This window comes from Dufourea novaeangliae, unplaced genomic scaffold (assembly GCF_001272555.1).
Source record: "Dufourea novaeangliae isolate 0120121106 unplaced genomic scaffold, ASM127255v1 scaffold99, whole genome shotgun sequence".
Lineage (NCBI taxonomy): Eukaryota > Metazoa > Arthropoda > Insecta > Hymenoptera > Halictidae > Dufourea > Dufourea novaeangliae.
In genome coordinates this window covers 1,678,344-1,695,952 of record NW_015373982.1, presented here as the reverse complement: position 1 = coordinate 1,695,952, position 17,609 = coordinate 1,678,344, and the positions used below count along the sequence as shown (strand labels likewise).

Below are 17,609 nucleotides of genomic sequence, written 5' to 3'. Positions count from 1 at the left end.
CGTGTAGACGGAGGGACATACCCCCCTGGTTTGATTATCCTTCAGAAGCTGTGCAAGAACTTCGGGGCTTTGCGCCACGATATAGGTGGAAACCGGAACGGCAACGGTCAACTGAGACTGATCGGTCGTGTTTTGCGGTTGCCTCGATGGTTTCGGCGGCGGTACATCGTCTGCACCTGAATGATCACACAAATTACCTGCTTCCGTGCTCCGTAAAATGTCCTGAATATACAGAGGCTATCTCAAAATCCGCGAATCTCACACAAATTGTACTCTGCATCCAGGCCCGTTCCTGGCGGGGGTGCAAAAGGTGCCCTCGCACATGGGCGGCCAAACCAAGGGGCTTCAATTTCTCAAATTCTTAATTAAATACCATTAATTTAATCAAGGCGGCGATATCGTTTTTGCACCCGGGCGGCCGACTCAGGAACGGCCCTGCCTGCATCCAAGTTTCAAAATATTTGAAAAAAAAAAGAAAATTGACTTTCTTTAAGCTACGTGTCCGGATTTTGAGACACCCTCGAACATTTTCGGTTTACATACCCCACGACATGGCCTGCACTCTCCTGTTCTCTCGTTTCATCGTTTCCTGCTGCTGATGTTTTTCTTCCAATAAAATTTCACTGAAACACACAGGAAAGCGACACGCAGCGATTACAACCGGTTAAGTTTCTACGATCCGAGAGAAATTGCGAACCGTGCGAGAAATACGTACTGCAAAGTTTCTCTGATTTCCTTGAACGTTGGCCGTTTGCTGGGCTCGTAACTCCAGCACTGAGACATCAATGAGTATAATCGCGGAGGGCAGTGGTTCGGTAAGGCTAATCGTTCTCCGTTTTCGAGCTTGTGAATCACATCGTGGTTTTTGACGCCCTGGAACGGCTTCACTCCCAGCATCAGAATCTCCCACATGCACACGCCTAAATTGAGCCAAGGAAAAATACGCTGTCGTTAATCGTGGAAAAAAACAACGAGCGTGTTTATCATTAACAATGAAACTGACCGAACATCCAGACATCGGAAGACGTGGTAAATCGTCGAAAATTTATGCTCTCCGGGGCCATCCATTTGATCGGTAGCTTACACCTACTCGCGGTGTAATAACTTTGATCCTCGACCCATCTGCTCAGCCCGAAATCCGCCAACTTCACGCAATTGTGCGCCGAGACCAGAACATTTCTCGCGGCGATGTCTCTGCAAAGCAAATGGATCACTCGTTCGTACAGTTTCTCTATAATAATTTTTTCTTCTTCCTTTATCCATTTACCTGTGTACGAATTTTTTGCTCTCGAGATACGATAAGGCAGTGCTCAATTGAAACGTATAAAGTAGAAGAGTGGCTAGATCCAGACGCTGTTTGTTCGATTGTAGATAGGCACGCATCTCTCCCAGCCTGGCTAACTCCATTACCAACCAGATCGGTGCTTCCGAACACACCCCGATCAATCGTATAATATGAGGATGTTCGAACTGTTGCATGATGTCTGAAATTTATATCGACCAATTAGACACACAGAACATAGTCGGATGAGAAGATTTCGTTTCGCCTCGAAAAGTTTCTTACAGGCTTCCTCGAGGAATTTCTCGGATGTTGCGAGATCTGCGTCCACTTTACAGGTTTTCACAGCGACTGCTACAGTCTGGTTGTCCCTTCCTTTGTACGAACCTTTATGTACATTGCCGAACTGACCGTTTCCAATGATCTCGCCCAGTTCCACTTGGTTCCTGACTATCTCGTAATCTCGGGCTGAAAAGATCGATCGGTACTTCATTCGTTGTACTCGTAGCGACAAACCGATAATGTTATTAGTCCAACTGTTGCCTACTAGCTGGGGTCGAGTAGTCTCCCTCTTCGTCCACGATCTCCGCGTAGTCCTCCGACAATATCGTCCCTGTTTTGCTCACATTCTTCTCCGGACTGTTCGATCCGTCTTGCCTGTACTTCGGTGGATGGGCGTCTGTTTTGAACCAATGACAGTCTGAATAATTATTAATCAATCTGCACCGGGGTTCTCATGCATCGTGTCTAAACCAGACACATTAATCTACGGGATCGTACAAAAAAAATACTACAAACCTTTGCATGGACAGGGATAGTTTTTCCACGATGCAGCTTGCAAGTATAAACGATTAAAAACTTATTATCGTTCGTAAACGTAAAAGGGATTACGCGCTGAGATATTATTTGTGCGACGATACTCTGTTTTTCGTAAATAAAATTAATATCTCTCGTAAATAAAAGTCTCAGAGTTAACGATCGGTGGCTAAGATATGAAAACTCTTTGGCCTCGAAATGGTGTATCGCTAAGAGGGTGGATACCGTGTCACGAACAAATTACTCGAGTTTCGTTGATCGTTCACTTTCTTTCGCTCGGCGCATGCCACGTTTCAGGGTCGTTTAAAAGTTCAAACACGCCAGTAACGCGCGGTGGTACCTTTTCTATTCCACAACGAGGTGCTGCTCCCGGTCACCAATCTGCAGTATCCGTCGATCAAGTCCGCGAGACTTTCCGCCTGATCCAGACTCGAACAAGTTATGCTAAGCGTTTCCGCAGCCCCGGCCACCCTTAACTTGATGCATGCTTTCGCGTGCTCTTTGCAGTCCGAGACGAGGGTCTGAATGGATTGTATCTGGGAGAACTCGGCTATTCTCGTTGGCTGCGACAGACAATATATTCGTACAAAATTTAAATAAAACAAAAAACGCAAAATCGATCGATATCTATCCACTAGATCGGTACTGTGTACACCGACGAGCAAACTCGGCTTCCACTAGGACGAAAAGTAACGTAGGGAAAGGGCCTCCTACCATTTGGTATTTGGAATTACTGACATGTATGCCAAATGAATATTTAATTTAACATTTATTTCACTACCTGGAATAAATTTTCCAAGTGACAGAAGACTTTTCTTCTACGCCGCTTATTCCCCTAGTGGAAGCCGAGTTTGCTCGTCGGTGTACTTTCAACGATCGAGAAAAAACCTACCACCGTTCCGCCTCTGTGAGCCATGTAAGATATGCCTAAATCAGGCCCGATGACTAGTTCCACGGGTATAGACCAGCTCGACTGCAAGTAAGAGAAGTTTACACACCGTTAATCGTTCGAGTGTCTCGATACCATCCACGTCAGAAGCAGGGAAAACAATGCCCGACTACTTACCCCTAAAGCGCAAATAAACCTCTCCTGGTCGAATCTGTAGTACGCCCTCAACAGATCAAAGAACTTGTACATGCATTCCAGCTCCGTCAACGCTGCCACCTTCTTGAAATGCTGCTGTATCAGCTTGCGCAGTGCCTTTGGTTTCATTCCATTCAACACGGATCGTGGCAAAAACTTGTGCAGACCGACCTACGAGCAAAAGAGTCGAGGGTTTTTCTTTTTACCAGGAACCAGCGAAAATACCCTATAAACCGATGCTCGATAACGTCTCTCGGTGTCTTTACCTCTCGCTCTAGGTACTCGAGATTGCTCTTCTTGTCGAGGGCAATCTGTGGCATGTCTTTAAAGAAATACCGAATCTCCAGACAGCACAGCTGGACCGCCACGTCTTGGTCCAGGGCGTCGTGGTTCGTGCACAGATAATCGTTTCGCACCTACGGAAGAACCTATTGAAACAACATTTCCTTCGGGAGGAAAATACGAAACAAAAGATCCAGGTACCTGATCGTAGTAGTAATAGAACGTCACTTTATCCTTTTCGTACAGATCGTTCAGGTTCTGTGGGAGATACCTGACCCTCAACTCGTACCTCCACTCGCAATGGGGGTGTTTCTTCTCGTATTTTTCTTGAACCTGACACAAACGTGATCGATTTACTCTTCAGGTTCACGAATTCGCGATTGATCGCGTTACTAGGTGAATTCGAAGGCTTCGTGTACCTGGTACATGGTGGTGTCTTGGTGCAACCAGTAACTCTCCCCGGACCCGGGGTGGTGGAGCCTCATGGCGTAGAGGTTTCGGTAGTGTCTCGTGCCGACTGCCAATCGACTTGTCACGAGGGAGATGATGCCCCTCACGTCGATTGCGTCGCCGAATTTCACGAGGTTTAAGCCACCTGAAAGGTCGTTCAACCGTGGAAACGTGATTCGAGGGGGGTCAGAGTCAGATTCGACGCAACGTTAACTTCAATTAATTTTCATATGGCCAATTTTAGTTTCCAAATTTTTGAAAATTTCTCCATAACGGGGATGAACAGGACTATATCCTCATTAAAAAGAATTTTAAATAGTGCCCTGCTATTATAACATTGCAATACTTCAACACAATTCCAAAATAAATGGTTAAAAAATATTTTTCTTTACTGAAATAATTTCCATTAGATATTCTCATGTCTCCACTGCAAGCACCCACAAAGGTCATTGTGATCATTTTGTTAGTTATAATTTATAGAAAAAACGTTGACGCTATATTTCAAACAGATGTAAAATTAACAATTTATAAAATTTTTGAAAATCCCACGAGATACATTTATGTATCGGTAAAGACTACAAAACCTCCAAGCGTAAAAAAAAATCCGAAATGTTACTTCAGAAAATCTTTTGGAGTGGCGTACGAAGATTTCAGGGTGAATATTTTTCCCATACGCTACGACGGCATCGAAACTACAAGTTTCCGTGGTTTCTCGTCGCCCAAGGGTAGATGGATGTTCAAGCAGGTGTTAATAATTGGAAAACTCACCGTTTGGCAGATGGACCTTCAACGTCGCCTTATCCATCGGGGTGGGCGAACCATGGGGCGGCGTGCTCCTTCCACCGCCGCTACCCTGTACGCCGCCGACACCGCCTCCACCTCCATCACCCACGCCAGTGCTCATCCCCTCATGGCTGAGGCATGAAAAAGAAAGAGAAAAAAAAAAGAACCGGCGAGGATGCCGGGCTTAGTCGAGAACGCCAAGCAACGAGCACGTCAATTATGCATTATCTCATAAAACCTCGGCTCGGTTGGTCGCGCGCTAGTCTAACTTAACGCTGAAAGCTTGCCCGAAAGGATTAATTATTCACCGGTCCATAGAGGAAAGGATTTCTTCGGCAAATCCCTGCTTCTCTTTCTCCCCGATGGAATTTTCGTCGTCGTGGAAAAAGCAAGGAATTAATACGCGGCCGGCGGTGACTCGCGACGAACCTTGTGTCTTGCTACTCTCTAAACACGACGTCGATAGAAGTAAGCTCGATGTACACGTACCTTCACGAGCAAACTTGGCTTCCGGTAGAGGAAAAAGCAGTGTAGGAGAAGGGCCTTCTATCACTTGGTCTCGGAAATTATTGAAATTTATGTCAAATTAATATTTAACATTTATTTTGATACTTGAAATAAATTTACCAAGTGGTAGGACCGTACGCCACTTTTTTCCCTAGCGGAAGACCAAGTCCTACTACCACTTGATAAATTTATTTCAAGTAGTGAAATAAACGTTAATTTAGCATAAATTTCAGTAATTCCCGATACCAAGTGGTAGTAGCCCTTATCCCTGCGCCACTTTTTCCCTAGCGGAAAAGCTGAGTTTGCTCGTGGGTGTACAAGTGACATCAAAGTTTAGCGATTTTTCCATCGATAGTCTCGATCCGTTTAAAACTTGCCGACAATGTTCCTTCATGAAGACGGAAGAACCGTCGATGGTGTCGGTTTCCATGCACGAAACGAACGCAACACCGATGCAGTTTTGCGTGAACGACGGCGTATCGACGACGCGTCATCGCTCGAGCACGATCGTATTCAGACAGGCCGTTCCCATGCGTTCTCAGACAGGGGGCTCGGTGATTGTTGCTCGATATTTTTAGAAATTGCAAGAGCGCAACGATACCGTCGATCATTCCCGCGGATACGGACTTTTATAACGATACTACGACCACGGTTCCAGGGACACTACACACGGAAATGCGTCAGGTTCTCGGGTACAGGCACTCTTATCGAACTGATTTGGATTTCACGATAACCTTGGCGAATCGACACGGGACGAGTCACGGGTTTCGAATCGGTCATGAGTATACAGCAGAGATGGGCAAACTAATTATCTAGATAAAAAGTTTCGAATAACGAATAAACGATAAAAATAGTATTTCGTCATTTTCCATTGTTTAAACGTGGAAATGTCATAGTGTGTCCTATGTACCATATAAATATCGAATGTTTTCATTTCTGAACACCCTGTATAACTTTCGTGGTGCAACGTAGGGAATCGTGATGACGTCAGGCGCAATGACCTAATGGGACGCCTCATCCGTTTGTCTTCGATTCGACGATACGCAGTCTCGAAGCTCTACGTGATCTGCGAATGAAATCGAACGTCGATCTCGCACAGACGCAGAGACTTCACCTGAAAATCTTTTCGCTAAAGAAAATGGGAGCGACGAAACGAGGCAACTGTCTCCTCTTGAATTATTCTCGACGAGCGTGTGGACTAGATCCGCCCTAACGCTGCTCGCGATAGAAATCTCGTCTAGCGTGAACTGATGGGAGATGGTTTTTTTTTCTCTCTCTCTTGAAAGGGAAGCAATGCACGTGTCTACACGCTAGAAACCACGGCCCCATTCAAACGGCCGGGCGTTCATCCACCCTATGGATCCGGCCTTCTGACACATTTGCAAACGGGGGGTTGCACTCGGTTACCGTCTCGCCTCTGCGCTCCTGACTCTACTCGTCCGTCCGTGGTCGGATCGCATTCACCGAAGTCACGAAGATACATTCGTATATATTTTGATACGGAGACCCTTTCGATACTCGGTGGCTGGGTTTAAGGTAAAGCCCCTCCGGTCGAGTAATCGAGATACTCGAAAGTTTCGCGTTTTATTGACCCCGTTTCGGATATACGAGCCGATTGAACCTGGGGGCTTTCGACCCTCCTTCTATTCCAGCACTCAGAGGCTCTCCAGTTTGCCGGAGCCATTGTGTACGGAGCTTTTAGGATTCTTCAAATTTCACGATTAATTTCTCGGTGCTACGGTGGTGGTAATTGCCGGCCGGCCTCGCGTGTCCTTCGTTTAAAAATGTCAGCGAGAGGTGACTTCATTTGGTTGTCATTCAATCGCAGTTACGAAGCCATTGAATCGGGTACTTGGAATTATTAACGGCGTTTCGGAATATAGAAGAATCCCGTCGGACTTAATGGTCCTATTCGAAATCGTGAATGGTTTTATTCCGTGCCCGGAAGCGCTTGATTTTGCCCGTTTCTATGGTCCACTACGAAAATAATCCGAAATATGTCCACCATCCGGTCCAAACACCCTCCCCTCCACCCTTCCCCAGATTGTTCGATACAATTTCAATTGAATTTCAATTTCCTTGTAATATTCTACTGTCGAGTATCAATTAGATTCCTTTTTGCATCTAACTGTATATCGATAACGCTAGTGTAATATTACCACTATTGTCCACAAAGATTCACGGCGTTACATGTGAAAACACCGTATCCCGTTTGAATATACAGTAAATCATAAGTAATAAAAAATATTAACACATCGACTGCCACAGTGAAAAAGGCTGTACGTAGCCAGACACGCTTAATTTTCTTTTTAAAGTCATAAATCGTTGAAAATGTATGCGTTTTGTGAATAGAAGCCCTTGGTCGTCTTCCAAATTATACTGTCATATTAAATATTATGCAATTTTTGTAACTATCGGAAGGGAGAGGGGGGGCGGGGCAAAATCAAATTTTTTTCTGGTAGGGTGTGGCAAAAGCCACTTTTTTTCGTCCAGGGGAGGGGGAGTGCCCTCCCCCCGACTACGCCCATGTCCACACTATCGATACCCACATTAAGACGTTCCGGCGCGACGACCTGATCGCTTCCGCAAAAACAACGACGCTCGAAAACGCGCGTCGCTTCGTGCCCCGTTCGACCGGGCGCGCGTTTGCATCGCGGTCGTCGGTCAGGGACGAAGCACTTACGCCAAGAGCCACGAGCTGCCCGACTAATACACACGTACGGACGCACCGCGCTCCGAATCGGTCCGATCTTAGCCAGGCCTGAATCTAACACGCTCGTAACAGCAAAGTAACCCCGTTTAAAGCTGTTCCGTCGACAACGAGTAAAGTCGCGGGCGAGTTCGTTGCTCCCGAGGTATAATAAATTAATTTCTCTCGGTTACGGTATTTACGAGACAGTCGAGGCGAGGATCGGCGAACAATCATCGTACGTACCAAGCTGTAATAGCTCGGACGTCGAAGCAACACTGCTCGAGGAGAGATCGTTGCGCAACCATACCGATTGTTAAATGCCGATCGTGGATCGATGACTGGAGGCATGCATCGGATGGAATTGTTCCGAGAAAAATAATGGGAACGATATCTATTTTGGCGATTTGAAGCTTTCGCGGTATTATACAGTTCTCACTGTTAAGGTTTTCGGGTGTAAGCTGTGTCCTTGTGGAATTTTTTTCCCAACGTTTCGCAAGCATTGCAGCTGGCTTCATCAGGGGGTCGAAGACACACGATATCCTACGATCGTAGGACGAGTATTTCTGTTTCGCTGATCGGTAAATCGATCGAATCGATTGAATTTTGCGGGCGACACGTTAAATAGTTTCCGCGATGCCGTGATAGTTGCGAAGCGCGAGAACTAACGGCCGAGGACTTATTTGTTTATCGCGAAATATTGGAGGAGAGAGCAGCCAGAGGTGGCGGTAACGATGTTAAAGCCGGCCCGCCGCTTATAAATTACAACCAGTGTGCACTTCTCGCTTATAGGAAGGACATCGACGCTTGGGAATGAGGTAATCGGTCGCTCGGTCGTGAGCATCGAGAAAAATACGCTCGACGTGATATCGCGACGCGTAAACCCGCGTTCTCGCAAATATAGCACACTTGAACGCCTTCGAAAGCGTTCCCCCATATCGAGACACCGTGAACCGAGGGTTTACTGAAAGGAGAAAAGAAATGGCAGCTTTGTTTTTTGTTTTTAAACCGAGCAAACGCATCCAGAGATTAAGCGTTCCTTGTGTCGGCGAGAACCTGCCTGGGGGTTTTCAGGAATTTCCAAAGCGTGAAGTTTGCGCTCGTAAAAGTTCATTTTGCGACGCTTGACGGACGATTGTTTTAACACCGTCGCAACCGGTCTTTCTGTCAGCACGATGGAAACTGTATGAAAACAATTTTTGCGCGTTAAAATATCTAATACTAATTGAAAGGGTCATATGAAAATACAGAAACACGTAATAGGTTTGAATACTACGGTATAAGGCTTGTGTTAAAAAGAAATATTTGTAACGTTTCTCTTTTTAATAATTTTATCGTTGACTTTGCGGTTTTTTTGGTAGCAATCGAAAGTTGAAGCTTTTAAAAATGTTCTGGTAAATTTCCAACGAAATTTATAATTATTACCAATTTTCGGGAACCACTTTAAACGCATGTATTTACGACGATTTAAGCTTTAAAAATCGAAATAACATGTGTCTGGTTACGTACGGCCTTTTTCACTGTGGCAGTCCACGTGTTAACACTAGAACTACCGACAATAAACACATATTTGCTACGATCGCTGGATAAACGTAGAAAACTTTTGAAAATTTAGAATTTTAGAAATTGACTAATTTCTTCACTCTTATATCGTAATAAAAGTTGCAAAAGATCTGAGAAAATGTATTGTCATAACATTTTAATCGTCGTTGTAAGAGTGTGTTGACCAGTCATTTTTCAAGTGCCGTTTTTACACTTTTTCCCTGTAAGAACCTGATATCGTGTGAGACGTTGCGTTACCATTCACACCTTCGGCGAAGCAATCGAAGTATCGCGCGAAAGGGATGCAACGCGAAGAATTCTTTTCGACGGGGTTGGATGATCGATGTTAAAACCAGGGTGGAAGCGTAGATAAAGAGAGAAAGAGAGAGGATACGTGCTCTTCGTCCCTGACCCGTCGTCGCGAGCAGAACTACCACGCACCTGCGACTGTCGCCCACGCACTTTACCTTTCACTATTACTTTCTCTATTGCGCTTTTGCATCGTCACACGGGAATAACGAGGCACTACGAACCGTGGTGCGAACTATCGTTACGAGGCCGTGTGAAATGTACGCGTAAATCTTCCGTTTTGACAATCGGTCTCCGGGCTCGTTTCGCGGAACCCATTCGCTATTCAACTCCCCCTTTCGAGTCCGTCTACCTGGAGGAATCTTAATGCTTTATTCACCGATAGCCTATTAATAGACTTCTAAATTTCAGTGTTTATAGATAAGCACCCTATTAATTCATCCTTAGATCAGGGTTAAAGAAGAAACTGTTATGTTACTCTATTAGAGTTCTTGCTTTTTTTCATGAATAACATGCTACTTCGATTGAACTGTTTAATAATAGTTTCTTGGCTGTTGGGTACAAGTAGAACCCGACAGTGTGAAATTTTAACAGAATGGCGTCGCGATTTTTACGTCGGTTCTGTGGAGATTTACCTCGTTCGGGACACCTTGTGGAACTTCCAGGTGCCCAAGGTGTCCGGGCTGTAGGAGTCGTTGCACCCCAGCTGACCCAGGGAGCACAGCAACCCCCTGTTCTCCTTTCTCCATCGTTTCTCCCTGACGTAACCTTTCTCCCGCTTCAGAAAGAAGATCCCGGCCTTCGTATCTTTGGCGAACGGTTCGAGATTTCGACCACGACAGGCGGGCCACGAGATCCCGTTCGCCTTTCGTTCCACTAGCTCTAGCATTGTCTTTTCCCGGATTTACCTTCTCCGATCACGCAGAGGTCTTTCGAAATGGTAACTCGAACACCGCATAGGAACTACAGCTTCGCGCTTGCGATTCCTCTTGGAACCAGAACGTGGAAGGAATGAACATGGAGGAAGAATCCTATGGTCGATGGATGAATCGATCTACCGATTGCACCTCGGTGAATTCCCACAAATCGACTCCTCTCGTCATAGTCACCAGCCATCTATCCGTTTTTTCTGCGTCGTCGGTGCGGTAACTCGACCATCGTCGTCTGGATCCGATCGTATATACAGTTCCGCAGCGATCGATGCTCGTCCACCGAAACGGTCGCATGGATCTTGTCTTACGAAATTGAATTACATCCCGACGGAACGACCCGCCTTTTTTTTTCAGCAGACATCGTGGAATTTTAGTTTCCCGTTGTTCAACGATCCCCCACCCTGGTCTCCCGTTATTTTCGCAGGCTTTCCGGCTCGACGGGCGTGCAGACGAAAACGGGGGAGGAGGAACGGCTTCGATCCGAGAATGGAGCGTCCAAAATTCACCGATGAACACGAAACGTGGACGACGGAGGTTCCACGAGCGATTTTTCGTTTCAACCCCCCGTGGAAACATCGGTAAACGTGAGTTCACCCTGTGATATCGGTTCCGTTTGCGTTCTCCGTTCGGCGAGTTCGCGTGGCGTGCCTGTTCGCCGTCGAGCTGAAACTGATCAACGTGTATACATACATGATCGGTACAACCTGCCGTTCTCTCCTCTCTTCCTCCTTCTCTCTCTCTCTCACGATCGTCGTGTTCGACTCTCGCTCTTTCTCTCCCTGCGTTCGGCACAGAGCAGCTTGTACCCGCGTGGGACGAATCGATGAAAAATCGGTGTCGCTATCGTGTAATTCCTGTGGCGCAAATAAACAGGCCGTGGATCGGTTGTGCGCGTATTTACCAGGTCGGAACGCACGATCGCGCGCTGACAGACTGCCTGGAGACGTAGTCGGTCAACAGATATTTCTTTTGTACAACGCGTATACAGAGTGTCCCAAAATAACTTCGACTCCCGGGAATGGGGGGTTCCTGAGATGATTTGAAACAATTTTTTCCTTAGCGAAAATGTTGTCCGAGGCTTTGTTAACGAGATATTAAGGAAAAACTCCGACCAATCAGAGCGCCGGTCGGCTGAACTTCCGCGATAGTGTTGACTGCGCGCTACGATTGGTAGTAAACGCTACTGCGGAAGCTCGGCCGACTCGCGCTCTGATTGGTCGGGGTTTTTTCGTTGATATCTCGTTAACCAAGCCTCGGACAACATTTTCGCTAAGGAAAAAGTTGTTTCAAATCATCCCAGGAATCCCTCATTCCCGGGAGTCGAGGTTATTTTGGGACACCCTGTAAACGAAGCGTTGATTCACCGGGATCGATGTTTTCCCCATTGATTCATTCTTGAGGGTTTGCTCGAGTGACTTTTGATCGTTATGATAATCGTTGACATTCTATTAATCGATTGTCGATGAAGTTACTGTATTGTCGCAAAGTTAAACGATGTGATTGTGGGTAGATTTCGATGTACCGCAGTACCGTTGTCTTCTCCACCAGTTGATACTCGCGGAAACCACGGCATACTAACCAGAGACTCAAACAAGAACACAAAGCGCCGTAGACAATACCGGGAGAAAATGCAGGCGCGATAAGTCTCGCTGGTACGGGGATCGGCGTGAAAGGTTGTCCATGGAACACAGACGGCCGGCCGATGTCTAATGGCATTTAGGCGACGAATAAAATGTTAACAATAGACTATGCAGCATGCTCGTCCACGGGGATATATCATCCATAGAGATGCATTCTCGAGTGTTCGATAAATTCGAACTTTACGACTTCCATGTTTTTACGAGCGTCCGCGGCGGTGGTTCGCGTGCATCGGTGAAATAAGCAAAAAAGAGTCCCCGAACCCGGTGTCTGTCTGCAGTCTAAACTCCGCACAATAGAATCCCGTTTGCGTCGTTGGAAACGGTGTAGTTCAACGATCCAGCTGGATGAAATCGTCGCGATTTATCGAGCTGGCCGTGCAACTCGACGATCCACGTTTCGTTCCATCAATTCGACGAAGGGCATAAGTTTCGGTCTCGAGTTCCGTCGGGTTCCTCGTTAATTGTATCCGAGATTTATAGGGCAATAAGCCGAGGGAAAGGTGATGGGGGGGGGGGATAGGAAGAGCAGGACTCGCGTGGCCAATATTGTTACACCGTTGTTCCCGTTTCACGACAATCTCGACGAGGAGGATACGCGTTCGTTAAACACGGTAACTCGCACGGGACACCGTGGGGGCAATTAATTTAAGGTTCATCGGAGCCATCCGACGCGACCAGCCTCCACACGCTCGGATACACGAACCATAAAACCGAAGGTCGACGTTCTCTGCTCCGAAGATCGTTTGTAGGTCCTGGTATAGGCCAGACGTACCGAGCGACGGTGGTCCTTCTAGCTTCTAAAATTACGACTCTTCGGGCTTAAAAGCTCGTTGAACCTCGACCGCACACGGAAAGGCCGACCGACACGATTTTCGAACAGACAGATAAATAATACACTGGTCTCGTGAACGAGAGTTTCGTCTACCAATCGACAGATTTCGTTCGAGAAATGGAGAAATCACATATTTTATGTTTTCGTTGTTATTACGAATTCAAGTATACCTTTTCTTTTATTCTTAACATATAAGTCAAAAAAATATCGAAGGTACGCAGAGATGAATTCAAGCAATTATAAATATTAGCCCATATTGCAATAAAGAAGGTATCATTATAAGTGTATTTTCAATTGCATTCTTGATCAAAATTCAAATGAGTTATTTTTCATACATACAAGATTAATAGTTTTAATTACGGTTTCGTACTTCACTTTCTATGAACGTCAAAGAAAATTCCCATTACTTATCGGACGACTTCATACAACGTTGTCGCAATCGCATATATTAAACGTCATTCTGTATCGGAAAAAAAAATCAATTAAGTAAGTCAAGTTTTATCTGCCGATGTCGAGTACGTTCGGGGAGAAAGAAGATCGGTCAGACTCGGCACGATTTTAATTTTCCCCTTGAAAGAATTCTAACGACTAGGGACGGGGGCACGAGAAGACGAGAATTGCTCTGCCGAGAGAGAATATCGGTGTTTAAGTAGTTCTCGCGGTGGAAACGCGACTCACGGTTCCGGGTCTAACGGAAACCCAACGAAAGCGTACCGCCCGTTCGCGAATGGTATCACGGACGTCTTCCGAAAGTTCTTGGCCGCGAGCCGGCCCAGGAATTCTCAGCGAAACTTTTCTCATTTTCCACGTGCCTCCTTCGTCCAGCTACGCCCTCCGCGAACCGAATTTTCCGTTGTAATTTTCGACGATGTTTTTTACAGCGTCTGCCCGCGCAGGGGGAGAAACGGAAGGTGAACCGAAGCATAATTTTCCTCGTTACTCGGAGCAGACGGATATCGTGACTGGTCACGAGATAAACATTTATCATCGATAAAGATTCCATGTGAATATCGGTGGATAGAAAGAAAGCCAGAGCGATTAAACGAGACGCTTGTTCGGTCGCGATGCAGTTCGTCGTCGAACAAACGGATCATTTAATCCCGACGAATTCGAAAGTTGGGAACTTTAACGAGGCGACGCTGCTCGACGAAGCGGTATTGAAGCCCCCCCCCTTGGTTAATGGCGCCAATTAGCAACGGTTACCGAGAGGGCCGGTGGTCGATGTCGGCAATTTCGCCATGGTTACCCCGTTCGCATCGACGTAACAGAAAGGAAAAAGAGAAGCGGTATTCCGCGCGCGAAATACCGTCTCCGTTCCGTTCTGGCGGTTCACCCTCGCGGCGTTCCTCCATTCACGAATGCGAAGGGACTTTCAAAGGCTTTATACGCGCAAATTGCAATTGGCTGTTCTTCAAACGAACCAACCCCCCCCCCCCCCCCCAATCTAACCCCTTTGTTTAAACGCCTGTTCCGTGGCTCGGAGGATTCTAACAGCTGGATATACTCGACGTTCCGAAGAAGAGCGAGACGACGAGCCCCTCGACTCCTCTACCCCCCAACGAAGCAAACTTTTCGAAAGCTCTCACGCATTATTATGCTGATTCGATTCGACTCGATGCCAAGGGGAAATACGATTTCACGTTTCCCCGTGTGCCGTCCCGTGCCACCCGATTTATTTTCCGTCGAACAGGTGTTATCACGGTGATTTCGATCGGGACTTATATTACAGGTTACATCTCGCGATCTGTTTACTTACTCGGTGGTTTCGAGGTACTGGAAGACCCGGTAAACGGGACGTCGATACATGAAGAGATGGTCCTCGACACGCTCCACCATCATCCTAAAACCCACTTCATTCGAAACGGTGGGTCACTCAGCATCACCCACCACTAGTCACTGTTCTCATCGGCACTGTGTACAACACTTTCCGGCTCCCTTCGTTGATAAAACGATCGAAGAAAAAGTCACGTCGTTTCGTCGTTCTATTTTCGCTCCAGTAACGATGATCTCCTCGAATCCGTCGAACGTTCACAAAGAAAACCTATCCTCCTGAAGCCAGAAAGCGTGGCGAATCTCCTTCCGGTTCCGGTGTTCGCGAGGATTTAGAAGCTGCACGATCGCACGAGGTTCTGCAGGATTCAATGGGATTCTCGATGCTTCTCCCTCCCACTCCGTTCACCGGTGGTGCTTCTTCCCTTTCCGGTGCATTCGCCGGTACGGCCACTTCCGAATCGATATGTTCCCCGGAAAATGCGCGGGACAGGTGCACCGTAGAGAACTTTATGCCCTGGCTTCTTCTTCGCGTTGATTAATCGGACGGATGATTGGAGTGGACAGGGCTTGTTCCTCGCGCAATATTCACGATCAAACACTCCCTTCCACTTACCGATGGATTTCGATTATTCGATGGATCTGAAGTACAGGCACCGTTTTGAAAAATAATTATCTTCACGTGAGATAATTAATTCTCAATTTTACGATTTCACGATAAACGCGAGCTTTTGAAATATAATTTCAGGCTTCTTTCACGAAGTGTCGATCAGTGTATTACTCGAATGGACACACGGTTTTCCGAATTTACGGGAAATTATTATATGTTACTAGGCGTTTAAACGAATTCCTGGGTGTGCGGCGGGAAGTCGTGGTTTGCTTATCGAATTTCTCTTGCGTTTTCCCTGTTGTCGGAAGCTCACGTATGACCAGACCTAACCTACCCCAAACGCAGGGCACCGCCTAAGCTTGGCTGCAGTCCCTGTAGCTCCGACTACCGCAGCGTTAGCCCCTAGCCATCAACCCCTGTCTGCCACGTAAATTCCCCCGGATAGAACGTAAACACGGAACCCTTCCGGTTCAAACCGTTGATCGCTCGAAACACTATTTCGATGAATTCACTGTGTGTATTCGCGCGAACACCCGTGTTTCGAACAATGGAGTAGTTCTCCAATTAGCTCGTACAGGGAATGGAAGTTTGTCCAATGTAGCGATAATGATCACCGAGGCATATCTAACTGTTCTATAGGTATCGAATTAGATTAAATTCCAGCTTCTACGATATATTATTATGGAATTAGTGCCTTGGAGAGTTAGGTATAATGGCAGCAATATACCCCTTCATCATTTGTACGATCTTGTAATGGAGAGGATATTATCAAACTCATTAAAAGAGTTTCAAAATACACCTCTGTCTCTCTCATTCCCTTTCGTTAACGGGCCATCAGTGAGATTAATTTCTAGAAGAGCACCGCGTGACTCCCGGGTAAAATATGCAACCTATTTCAAGATGGACACCACCCACGTCTGTCTGCAGTCTCCGCAGAGCCGACCACCGCAGTGTTACTCCCGTTCGGTCGCGGTAATTAACCTCCGTGATGTGTGTGTGTGTGTGTGTGTGTGTGCAGAGCGTTCCGCGACGAGTAGTTTTTCTCGTTTCGAACGAAAAAAAAAGAGAACGGAGTTGCGCAACGTGCAACGGTAGGCAGTCGAATCGCCTAAATTCGAGGGGATCTCGTCAGGGCTGCGAACGATCCCTCGATTAATCGAAAGCGTGGGGGCTGAACAGGAGAGACCGGTGGAAATAAATGACTCCGGGGAACAACGTATTTCATCAGGAGCAGCACATGGTAATCGTTCATAAATATTCGTGAACGTGTTCTACGGTTAGGAGAAAACACAGCAAACACGTATAGGTGAAGATCTCGCTCGACCGATTTTCCCGGGGACGCAATAAACTCGCAATTCCCAGTCGAACCTAGGAGCTCGACGTTTCCACGAACGGGGAATAAGAGTGTCCCTAAAATTATACGATTCACGACCCAACGAACTTTCGAGAAGCTTTAAAGCCGGGTGTGCTGTGGCAGAGACTCCTAAACCGAAACTCGATAAAACGAACGACTCCCACTCTGCTCGGTGGACAAACGATGAAAATGTCGTGGAACACAGAGAAACAAGAATCGACTAGGCTCTTCTGTCAGACCCCAGGGATTTTTCGCGAGAATTGAAATCGTGTGCGCCGGCGACGCAGTCCTTCCACGCGAATCCCGGCACACACGCGCTCGATTTTACGAAACGCAAGCGGTTCGTGTCGTTGACCGAATCAAGGTCGTGCAACCTTGACACAGCGCTTCGAAATCTTCCTCCACTCCACGTCGACCCTCTCCCACTGGTTCGTACTTCACCTTCGGTTACATCCTGCCTCATACGCGTGCACGGACCTAGTCCCGGTCGTTCGTCATCTCCCACGGAAAAGATTCTCGAACGTAGATTGAGAAAAATTCACGTCGACACCTCCGGTGGTTTGTATGTTCACCCTCCGTTACGGGAGAGTCTTTTGTTCTCTTAACGTTCGTTGCACCGTCGAGGAGTATCCATACACGGGTTCCACGCACTACGAACCCGAGGACAAAAAGCTGCGCCGCCTCTGAATGGGAGGAGAAGTTCGGAGGCCACCGACACTGGAGTAGAAAC

At 46.8% G+C, this 17,609-nt stretch overlaps 1 protein-coding gene across 1 annotated transcript in view; it reads right to left on the bottom strand.

The window, feature by feature from the left end:
• Positions 1-14,984, bottom strand: part of LOC107187290 (focal adhesion kinase 1) — a 19,416-nt gene extending 4,432 nt beyond the window's left edge. The window contains 17 exon segments of the mRNA XM_015575352.1: positions 1-2; positions 4-176; positions 544-623; positions 716-920; positions 1,004-1,194; positions 1,268-1,484; positions 1,565-1,747; positions 1,827-1,958; positions 2,078-2,113; positions 2,436-2,658; positions 2,988-3,068; positions 3,162-3,350; positions 3,446-3,595; positions 3,663-3,794; positions 3,881-4,056; positions 4,680-4,825; positions 14,902-14,984. The exon segment at positions 1-2 is cut by the window's left edge and continues 1,684 nt beyond it. Of these exon segments, the coding sequence (XP_015430838.1) occupies positions 1-2; positions 4-176; positions 544-623; positions 716-920; positions 1,004-1,194; positions 1,268-1,484; positions 1,565-1,747; positions 1,827-1,958; positions 2,078-2,113; positions 2,436-2,658; positions 2,988-3,068; positions 3,162-3,350; positions 3,446-3,595; positions 3,663-3,794; positions 3,881-4,056; positions 4,680-4,825; positions 14,902-14,984 (2,399 nt within the window).
• Between the last annotated feature and the right edge of the window lie 2,625 nt (positions 14,985-17,609).